The sequence below is a fragment of the Centropristis striata genome, chromosome 19 (genome assembly GCF_030273125.1).
Source record: "Centropristis striata isolate RG_2023a ecotype Rhode Island chromosome 19, C.striata_1.0, whole genome shotgun sequence".
NCBI lineage: Eukaryota > Metazoa > Chordata > Actinopteri > Perciformes > Serranidae > Centropristis > Centropristis striata.
This window is the reverse complement of record NC_081535.1, coordinates 18,827,906-18,839,696: the sequence shown is the minus strand read 5'-3', so window position 1 is coordinate 18,839,696 and position 11,791 is coordinate 18,827,906. Positions and strand designations below refer to the sequence as shown.

Here is an 11,791-nt window from a genome sequence, read left to right as displayed (position 1 = left end):
ACCTCAGTCTTATGCAGCAATCAATCTTACTTTCATAAGGGGTGTAATGTACATACATGGAATATTTTATTTCTACATTAAAATGTTGAGGTTTTACGTTTAACTTTACAGCCAACTTTATGGTGGAGGCTGCAGTTTGTGGTGTTTTGTAGAATTGTATTGCTCAGACTGTTAAACCCTTATTCGGACATATTTTAAATACATTTTACACAGAAGAAAGACTGGGTTTAGTCTCCCATCACTCACATTAAAAAAGCACATGAAAGGGATGTTTTAGTGTGCCCATTATGAACAGGAGGACATATTCTAAATATATTTAAATTACTTTTGTTTTAAGATAAACTTGAAACTTTGAAAATCAAGAAGAGTCAGCACGTCCACACTGTGCTGTCAGAAGGTTTAATTAAAGTGATTGAAAGCACCTGTGTGAGTGGACCAACCATTAACAGTCTGATAAAGAACCTGAGTGAATCTTTTCCTTTGTTCTCTTACTTCTTTGTCCTGTTTGTCTTGACTGACAGGTGAAGACTTTGTGATTAACAGTGTCTTTATGAATTAACAGCCATTAGGAAAAATGTGAGATTACTAAGAAAGGCTTTAGAAAAACTTCAAAATTACGATAAAAAAGCCCTTTAGAAATTAAATGAGCTCCTCAAGAAACTCTGTTATCGTAAAAAATAAATAATAGGCAGAATAATGTCATATTTAACACTTGTCTTGAATTATTGCACAATTTCATTTTTTTTCAATTTCCTATTTTGTCTTTCTTAATTATTGTCTGATTATGCCTTTTCTATTTCATTATGTTATTTCATTTATGTATTATAACTTGTATCATAATTGGCTTGCCAAAAAGAAAACAATTATAATTTTAATACACAAACAATTAAAAAAATGTATCTTTAATTTAATGATTTTTTATGTATAGGAATTTGTTGGAAAATTCAACTTTATGATATTAAATGCTTATGAATTTGGAGTATAATATATACAAGTGGACTAAGAAAATGCATAGTAAAATGTTTATAAGAAAATATTGTTAGTCATATTTTAAAAAACATGTAATATTATGTAGTTGTCTTGTTTGTAAGTGTTGTATTTCTATGTTTTCAGCATCAGCCAAAAATCGTAAATAAATAAATAAAAATTCTAAATATTTTCTAATAGTTTTTCTTATATTCTACCTTGAAACTGGAAAAGCCTTGATCATTGTGGCACAGCATAAACAGACAAATCCTAATAACACATTTTCAATGCACAAATATGTTTTATTCAACTCATTTACATGAAGTGAAAAAATAACTTGAAATTTACATTTCAAAGTCATTCCATGTATTTATTTTACAATAAATGTTTCAAATGAAAAACAATGAAAACATGTTTCAAAAAGTGCCTCTCTTCACATCTTTGGTCATCCACCAAAAGTACAGCTATTAAAACACATATACCGAAACAATCAAGGCAGTTACATCTCTTAACTTACAACGTCTTCAGTTTCTGTCACTGCTCAGTAATACATGTCATGTATTTTGATTGACAGAAACCAAAATATTAAGTTTTAAGTCTAATTCTGACTTGCAAAGTCATCGTCTATGTCAGAACAGTGTACTGTCACATAATACTCCTTTTTCTTTATCCATTACGTGTCCATGGATGGGACAAAGAGCACAAATTAGTCTACATTAGGTTTTATTCCTTAAATGAAACATTTAAAAAATAAACTTGTCTTAAGTTACATTTTGGGCATAAAAACATATGTCCCATATTTAGAAGTCTTATTGAGAAAAAATATTATTTTGCTGGCAAAAACCTTTAGGTACTATCATTCATTGAACCCAGCACCATTTATTATAGCTGTGAATGGCCCACCTATGATACTAAAATAACAATCCTTATCCATCATGGCATTTACAAAAATAATAGCAAACATAAATAAAAGAATGAACAATTTATAAAAAATAGTATGTTTTACAAGGCCATTGTAGGCTTTAAATGAGTCCTTCATCCACCGACATGTTGCTCACCTTCAGTCCACCAGGTGGCGCTGTTTCCCTACACCTAAACACTTCAATGTTCACTTCTCACTGGCCGCCCTGAACAGACGCGTGTTCAGGTTTTATTAACAGAAGGCACACGATTCAGAAACACTTTCAAATGTAGGTTATTATTATTATTATTAGGTGCTGTGTGTTCTTTCTGTATGGCCTTGCTGCAGTTACAGAGGAAAAAACAAAGAAACATTAAATTAAAAATGAATGTTTGAGACAGGAGGTCTGCTGTCCAACTCCAGTTGTGCTGATGAATCCTCCAGGCAGTGTGATTTCATCTTAATGTATTTTGTCCTTTTCAGAGCAACAAAGTGCTCTGTTTCCTCAGCAAATAAAGGAGTCTTCACATTTTCCATTGAAGGAGTAGTTTAACATTCTGGGAAATTAACCTATTCACGCTCTTGCTGCATGTTAGATGAAAGGATTGATACAACTTTTATATTTGACTGATAAATAGGAAGCTACAGCCAGGAGACAGTTAGCTTAGCTTAGCATAAAGACTGGAAACAGAGGGAAACAACCAGCATGGCTCACTCCAATATCATTCTATTTCTTCACCATACTTTCAAGAAATAGTCAAATTCACACCACCCATTATGCCAAAATTTGCATTTTCTATGCTCCTATCCACACCAGATATAATTTTTGCCTCGTGATACTTCGTGACACAACGCGTAAATACTCGCACAAGGCATTCTGGTGTAAGCAACAACTAAATTTCTAATTGTCATCAACTGTAGCTGACTGAACCACTATTGCTGCTAAAGTCCCGAATATGTTGGAAACCTAATTCAATGGTGTGTGGGTTGATAACATCATCTGAAGGTGCACACACCTTGATGAGTTTCACTGCGTCTGGATGACTGTATGAAGCTTCCACGTGAGTTTGAATGCAAAATAATCAGATTTTGCTGCGACTTAACCACAATTAACGTATAAAAAGTATTTGAAAATGACAACATCATAATGCTGATGTGTAAAAAGTATAAAGTCATGCTTTGTCAGGTCTCTCTGCAAGACAACAAGCAAACAACTTTTAAACGCTTGTTTTCTGATTGGAATTCGGCCTATGCTATCCAGAAGAATCTCAGTGTGAAATAGGCTTTCACGAGACTTCGTCACAAAAATTTCTCACTTAAGTTGAACATTTTTAAGTCGTGAAGAGGCGAAAATTGGGTATTTGCGTTATTAGTGTCATGTGAATGCAATGACTTTGCATGTCATCATGTGCGGGAATAATTTGCTTCGCGTCTGGTATGAACACACCATAAATCTTCTCTTTTTGTATGGCTTAGAGATATAATGTCTAAGGTAGGCAGCTTTTCAAGTCTCAATGCTGAGCAAATGTTATCACCTTATGGCTTTAGATTTATTATGTACTCTCATGTCCAGACATGAGAGTTGTATCCATCCTCTTTTCTAACTTTCGGCAAGAAATCCAATATGCATATTTTCCAAAATGTTGAACTAATCCTGTAAAATCGGATCGAGTTCAGATCAGTTGATCATCCGTGTCATTTCAACTGATTGCAGTCATTGCGGTGATTATCATCCCACCATCTCTAAGTCTTCATGTCTTCTTGGGGTTTTGCTGTTGTTTCTGTTTACGGAGGTGAGCCTCAATCTCGTGCCTGAAGAACAGCATCCCCAGCTGGCCGTGCGACGCCTCGTTCATGGCCTTAGACTGCATGCACATGCGGTACTGGTCCGGAGGGAGCTCGTCAGCGCAGTGTTTCTCGTGCCACAGGTGGAACAAGCCTCGTGACGGCGCTCGGACCACCAGGAGCTGGCTGTGGAGGTACTTCCTGTACAGGTGGACATCCTCGCCGCCCCAGCCTTTAATGTCAATGTCAAAACCTCCTGGAGTTTAAAAAGCAGAGAGTGGACTCAGTTTATTATAAAACTTTATTATACCATCATGGGATGTGTTGTTATGTAAAATGCAGCTTTGAAACCTTTTGATGTGCAAACATTTCTATTAATTTATGTCTTCTGCGCACTTCCTCTTACAGGGACGCTGATTAGAAATCCTGATTAGAGTCTACAGTATGTGATCATAATCAGTTTTCCCTCCACTCGGCCTGGTTTGTTGTTTCATGAGGAGGCGGTGAGGACATTCTGGACTGATGCTGCAAAAAAGGCATGTTTAAACCTGCACCTTTACGTTTGAACTACCCCTGTCTGCTTTAGCTCATACTTTGTGTCTCTCTGCAGTTTTATTTTTGATTATTCCGTCTGTCTCTGTCTCCCGTTTAACACTCACGCTCCAGGGCTAAACAGAGATAAGGCAGGAACTTGAACCCAACAGATGAATTGTTCATTTGTTTATGTGCATTAACTTGTGGCCTAAATAGCACACTGCGTCATCGTTTCTGCAGAATTGTTTGCTTTTGAAGGATTAGTTCCAATAATTTAGGAGAACATACTGACGCTGCAATCCATTTCAAGTCAGAAGTCGATAATTCCGACTTTATATTTCCGACTTCCGATCTAAATGCGTCCCAGTGCATCTGTTCTAGAAAACACGGACGCCTGCAGCCAACTGTTTGAAAGTCTCTGAGCGTCACAAGCATCTACAGAGAACCTCAGCTGGACTGAGTCACGACAATCTTTAAATTAACAACGAGTGAATCTTGTGGGGAGATATATGCAACAAGGCATCACCTCAAAAATGTAAGATCTACCAAAGCTAAAAATACAACTTTTTTAAAGACATTTTATGAAATTCTGACATATAAATTAGGACATTTTACTGTAAGGATATGCAGAAACCCTGTTCAAATAGATGTAGGCTAGTCCTGCATGCTTGCAAAGACTTTTGTCAAGCAAAAATCAGTCCCCTTTCACAAACCACAAAACTATAGAAAACACTAGATAAAAAAAATTTAAAAATAAAAAGGCACGGTTCACGGTGTGTGCAGCTTGGGCTAAATGGAGCTACGGTCTGATTTTCATACTTGAATGGCCATACCATTTTTCCTTTTTGGACATCAGGTCATTTTTTCTGACTTCTGAGTACAATGGATTGCAAATATTTCCTTTCTTGCCAAAAGTAAGGTGAGTACATTGACATGTTTGGTAAATATGAAGCTGCAGCTAGAAGCTGGTTAGCTTAGCTTAGCATAAAGACAGCTAGCCTTGTTCTGTATCTATAGTTAAAAAAAACTGCTAATCCTACTAATCAACACATACTATCCTGTTTGTTTAATCCTTTCACATAAACAAAGTGCAACTCCAATAACTTGTAAATTATGCTAAGCTAACCTGCTGCTGGCTGTAGCTACCTATTTATTTTATAATATCTACTATGATGTTAAAGTGTGTTCTTCCTCTCTGTTCATTCTGCATTGAAGGTGTTAGGTTTCTTTTCAGGCTTTTGATTGGCTTTCCAAAGTTGTGACGTACCAAATCTTGCTTGCCCGGTTTTACGTTTGGATCTATTTATGGATATCTTTCCTTTCATCAGAGGAATGTGAAAACACTTCTCTAGTGACAAACTTTGCACAGATACAAGGTCAAGGTCGGTCGTTTTAGGTGATATAAACACAAGAAAAGAAAAACGCATTTCTGAGTGGAAATGTATGTAGGTAATGTAAGTCATGCATATGCACATACATACATACATACATACATTTGCATATAATTCTTGGTAACAAAGTGAAACATTTTCCCAAAAATGGCACTTGCCTTCTTGGACCTTGTTTAACATTTCCGCAAAGGTAAGTGAGAGCATTTGCATACGTGTGTGTGTGTGTGTGTGTGTGTGTGTGTGTGTGTGTGTTTGGGCTCTAAACAATAAACCACTTTGAATTTCATTGTAGCCTTTAATTGATGTGACTTTGGAGGGAAACTAAATTGATGTAAATCTGTCTTGAGAGCCAATATTCCTCAACTAATACAGATGGAGAGGACATGGGGCAGTGAGATATGCTAATGTGTGCTGCTGCTGCTGCTGCTCAGAGCTGTTTCATGCAGAGTAATATAATAGAATGTCCTCTCAGTTAGGAAAAGTAATGTAATATTGAACCATTTGTGTTCTGATGTTTTTCATATCCATTAAGCTATGGCACTATTACCATAGCAGAGGAAGCCAATTTCTACCCTGGGTTATGTAATGCTTCTGCACCGATAATCAACCCCCAAGAGCAACAGTTTCTGAATTCCTGCATTGCTAAGATGGTATGATGGGCGTGCTGCAGTGTAAATATTTACCGATGTTGAGGAAGTCAGACCTGTACTGGCAGGTCATGCCGAAACCGAAGTCCCTCCAGAACCCCGTGTCTTTCTTGATTACCTGCAGAGAAGAGAACTGCAAGTCGTAGAGCACGCACAAACAGAAATATATATCAGCTCAACACACTCGGGAGCCTGCTTCTGTGGATTCGTAGCACCTGGAGATTGAGACCTCCCAGCGATGAAGCACAGCACTGAATATGATATTTTCCACAAGTGGCCTGCAGAGTGTTGGAGATAGAAAAAGGGAGAATTTGATTGGTGTGAGTTACCAGCTGTTGCTCCACAGGTGGGACGTGTTCAGGACCTCCGTAGATGAGAGTGGGGTTGTACTGGCTGAATAACACCGGGTAGAACACCTTTTTACCTGAGAGGGAGCAGGACAGCAATGTCAGAATATGAGGCAGTGATTTGATGGTTTCCCTTTGACCATCTCTAATAACATCTGACAGTTTAACCAGTTAGAATCATGATTATTAAAATCTGCGAGTAGATTTGGATTAGTCAGAAATCCTGTTCCGCTAAGAAAAAATAAATTGTGAAATGGATGTGAAATTAATACATGTGCAAATCGTTTTTGTTGTACAGTCATGGAAATTTTTTTTAGACCACCCTTGTTTTCTTCAATTCCTTGTTCATTTTAATGCCTGGTACAACTAAAGGTACATTTGTTTGGACAAATATAATGATAACAACAAAAATTGCTCATAAGAGTTTCATTTAAGAGCTGATATCTAGCCATTTTCCATGGTTTTCTTGATAATAACCAAAGGTATAAATGATATCTGTTCAAAGACAGTATATTTAATTTACAAACTGTTTACACTCACTGGCCACTGTAATAGGTTCACCTGTCACTGCTTGTTAAGGCAAATATCTAATCAGCCAATCACATGGAAGCAACTCAATGCATTCAGGCAGAACGGGGAAGAAAGGTGATTTACGTGACTTTGAACGTGGTGTGGTTGTTAATGCCAAACAGCGTGCTCTGAGTATTTCACAAACTGCTGATCTACTGGGATTTTCACACACAGCCATCTCTATGGTTTACAGAGAATGGTTTGAAAAAGGGGAAATATCCAGTGAGCAATCCTCTGGGCCAAAATGCCTTGTTGATGCCAGAGGTCAGAGGAGAATGGTCAGAATGGTTCAAGATGATGAAAAGGCAACAGTAGATGATCACACCGCCACTTTATTAGAACACCTTGCTAGCTAATAAAGTTGCTGGTGAGTGTATATCTTGACTTAAAGGTTTAACTAGTTATACATGCATTGCAGATATCTTAAATTAACACCGTCAAACTTAAAAGAGTAAAAGTATTTCCCACCGGGCTGCGTGTTGAGTCGGCAGGAGCTGAGGAAGTCAGCGGTGAAGTAGATGTCCACGTCACAGAAGAAAAGCAGCACATTTCCTCCTTTCCAGGCTCGAGCCCCAAAATCTAGACCCCGTCCTCGAGAAAACTCCTCATCCAGCTGCAGCAGTGTGTAGTTCTTAAAATTAACTTCCCTGCAGAGAAGCAGAGATAAAGCGAGAGAGAGAGAGAGGTTAGACAGCGAACCAAAAGTAAATTTCTTACAGAACGCCCTCAGAATGAATATATCAATACATTAAAATACATTTTCAGTCATTCATTCATTTACTCATTATCCTTAACTGCTTAGCTGAACTCGGGTTCAATTTTATTCAAAACAAAATGAGTTTGTTCGAACTCGTTGATCCATTCACTTTGATGTGATCAACCAATAGGTGAAAGCTGAAAGCATGCCATGACAAACTTTGAATCACAGCCACCTTAATTAGATATTGAAGAAGAAAGAAAAAAAAATACAGAAAAAACATTTTAAAGACATGTTTGATTGTTTCATTAAGGTTAAAAATAAATGAAAACAAAAAATAAATAAATAAATAAATACATTTTAAAAAGGTCTCCTCCTCTCCAAAATAAATGGACCTGGTGATTAAAACTAGTAAAAACACTAAATAAAGCAGTTTCACATTAAAAATGTCTATGCTGTTTGGGTGGGCTGTGAGCTGATCTGCCACTAATGTTTTGGTTTGGTTAAAATCAACCAAGAGCTAAAAAGCGTATCATTAAAATGTATCTTAAAACAGAATAAAAAGTCAATTTATGACAGTTTGTGGCAGACAACCACAATGCATGCACCAAGTGGATATGATGCCATTGACAGGGAACCAAATGAAACATACCGCTAACAGATTTCTGTAAAACATTTGGGATAATGTAAGTACACAACTCCACAAAATGTATAACATTTTCCAGTCACTTTTAGACAAATAATGAGTAAAAAGTTACCTATTATACCTTCAAAATTGCAACAGATTGGGAGGAAGCTGAAGGTCATTATGGGCCCACGGTACAATTTTGCTCCTGGCTTCCCTGGTTGGTTAATTTAGCCATGAAAATAATCTGTTTTCTGGCTTTTATGCTTTTAGTATTTTCCACCCAAATATTTTAATATAATGACCTCAAAAAGTTCACATCAGCACAGCTTCTTTGTGGACCAGCTTCATTTCACTCCTCAAACATGTTCACAGCTCTTTCCCGTCTGATTCTCATCATGATACAAAAGAGCTTTAACTGGAACCGAAAAATTAATTGCAAAGGGCAACAAAGCTTCCTCAATCCCGACTGTGAAGCTTTCTAAGGATGTGGTGGGAGTAAGGAGAAACAGCTGCATCCAGATGTACACAGCTGTGGGTTTTTTCTCCTCTTAACCATAACAATTCACACTGCTAGTGACTAATCCGTTACTCATGCATGCACATACACAGACACTGACACTCACACATACATTTGTATTGACTTCAGATGGAAGATACAGAGGAAAAAAGGGGTTCACAGGCTCTACCCGAGGCAGAACAAACAGGATTTAACCTCCTTCATCCATGTGATCTTGGGTGACATAACACATGGGAGAGCAGGTAGACATACACAGCTTTGTCACAGGAAACCAGGATGACCAGAGGAAACATTGTCTGTTTGTTTTTGCCAGAGGCAGCTTGAATCATGCTTCCCACATTTCCATTCAACTGCTGTGTGTTTGAGTCTGAATAGTGTGTTCCAGCATATTTATTCATGTGTATCACTGTATAAAAACATTTTTCTCCTTTCAGCTTCTCCCATAAATAAGACACAGTAAGACGATTTAATCCTGGTGCAAGTGGAAAAACATAAACATGTCGCCACTTATAAGCGTCTTATTTTGTAGTAAAATATCAGAAACAATTACAAGATGTCTTGATGTACCTGTCCATGTGTGTTTATGTGCTGTCAGTCAATACGTCCGCAGTCTATTCTCCCCGTCTGTCTACAGTTTATAAATCCAAACAGAGTCGATCTGTTTCTCAGTCTGCACAGAGTCCCAGGGGAGCCTGACCCACCCGCTGGCACTAAAGTGTCCACAGATGGCGGAGACGAAGCACAATGGCTCTGTTTGTCTCAAACAATGTTGATGCAATAGCAGCTACATTCACTTGTTGATTCAGTCTCAACTGCAACAGGGCGGGAAGCTCATTTGTCAGAGATGAAGAGGAAACTTCAGGGGCATCTCAGCAGCTGAAATTTATTGCCTTTTTCTTGCAAACACAAGCATAAACACAGAACAAAAGTGATGAAACTGTGGTTTTATGTTTTTTTTTGCTCTGAGAATAATTTAGTTTTAGAGGATTTTTTTTTTTAAAACATGAAACGTTGCAGTTTAAAACAAGATATTTTCACAGTATTACAATACACTAACATCTTGCATTATATGATGCTCCATATCCAACTGCTGACTCTGTCTATATGCATATAATGTTCCTAAAGTTTTTTTTTAAATCTTATTTTTGTTTTAATTGTTAATACTTTTTATATTTCTACTTGTTTATATTGTAAATTGTTAATACTTTATAATATTTTTACTTGTTCATTTGCTATTATTTCTAGTTTATATTGCTGTTTACTATTTACTGTTTTTTGCTATCCACCTTGCTGCCGTAATACTTGAAATGTCCCCGTTTTGGGACTAATAAAGGAAATCTTAATCTTCATAACACGAAACCTTTTATGTTAAAACGGGATAAATGACTGTAACAATATAAAACTTTTAATGTCACAAGGTGATTACCTAGTGTGCCATTCCATTCCTGAAAAAATGTCAGTCTCTAATTGTTATGCTTGCAGAGAACATGCATAAGAATATGGCTCATTTACTGGATTTTCCACATCAGCTTCGGTTGAAACATGGTGAGACTGCTGTTATTGAGCACGCTGTGTGAAAAAAGTATTTTATTAAATGTATTCTGAGCCACATTTTTCCTAGACACTGAATTACCAAGCAAACAAAAGCACATGGCTTGCATGGTACTGTTATGTGTCTTTTGCTCTCTAAATCTATTTGCTCCACTGCATTTATATTTATTGCGCTTGAAAAAGGCATCTGCTTAATGGGCAGTCTTATTGTCATCTGGAAGCACTAGAGCGTCACTGTGGCCTAACTGTTCAGTTCCCCCAGTTGCATTTCATTTGGCTGTTCACTCAGTCAGTCAATGATCACTTTGACTGACAGAAACCACCCAGCACACAGCCTCTGACTGTCAATATCTCCAGATTGGCCACTTCAAATCTATGATGCAGGAAATTAGCAACTATTTAATGTAGGGATGGGGGCTATTTAAGGTCAGACCCATAGTGAGGCAACTAAATGACTAAAAATGACGCACATTCTAGCTGGTTAGCATAGCTTAGCATAAAAAGACATTTGGTATATGTACAAATTGATGTTTTTTGTAAGAATGCCGCTAGCATGGATAAACAAATCCATGTTCCCAGGGTCCTGTGCTTCCCAGCTTAACACTTTATTGGGCACAGAACCATATTTGGTAACGCCATGGCTCTACTTGAGGTGGTAGAACCACATGGATTTCTCTTCTTAATTTGTCACATAAGAAGACCTTTCACAGGGTTTTCAGCTCTCAGAAATGAATGTTTCTCTTGGTCAATGTTAAAATCACGCACCGACAGCTTTCGATGGTACACTCCTTGAATCATATGCTCTCTAATTTGCAGGTGAGATTTTTTTCTTTAGACCCCATTATCTCCATTTGGCTGGGTGGACTTTTACTATTCAAACTGCAGTCGAAACATCCATCTCTTCATTTTTTAAAATTTTAACTGCAAAGAGCTCTTAGCAATCTCTTACAATGTTCGATTATATCAAGAACATAGGACTCTGGAGACAAAGGGATGACCCTGCTGTAGATCATACGTACAGATATGAGAGTATCAATCTAGCAAGAAAGCCATTAAGTTCCCAAAATGTCAATCTCTCCCTCTAAAACAGATTTCTGGTCTTCCTGGAGCCTTGTTTCACATTTGGCTCAGTTGAGTGAAAGCATTTGCATGCTTGTGTCGCTCTAAATTTCCCTGCAGCCTTTAATTGATTTCACTTTGGAGGGAAACTAAATTGATGTAAATCTTTTTCTGAGAGCCAATATTCCTCAATAAATT

General features: G+C 37.3%; 1 protein-coding gene across 1 annotated transcript in view; it reads right to left on the bottom strand.

The window, feature by feature from the left end:
• Positions 1-1,254: 1,254 nt before the first annotated feature.
• Positions 1,255-11,791, bottom strand: part of csgalnact1a (chondroitin sulfate N-acetylgalactosaminyltransferase 1a) — a 36,551-nt gene continuing 26,014 nt past the window's right edge. Inside the window, exons 5-8 of the mRNA XM_059358105.1 lie at positions 7,610-7,788; positions 6,554-6,648; positions 6,261-6,342; positions 1,255-3,908 (exon numbers count right to left, since the gene is read on the bottom strand). Of these exons, the coding sequence (XP_059214088.1) occupies positions 3,619-3,908; positions 6,261-6,342; positions 6,554-6,648; positions 7,610-7,788 (646 nt within the window). The 3' untranslated portion in view covers positions 1,255-3,618. The remainder of the gene's footprint in view (positions 3,909-6,260; positions 6,343-6,553; positions 6,649-7,609; positions 7,789-11,791) is intronic.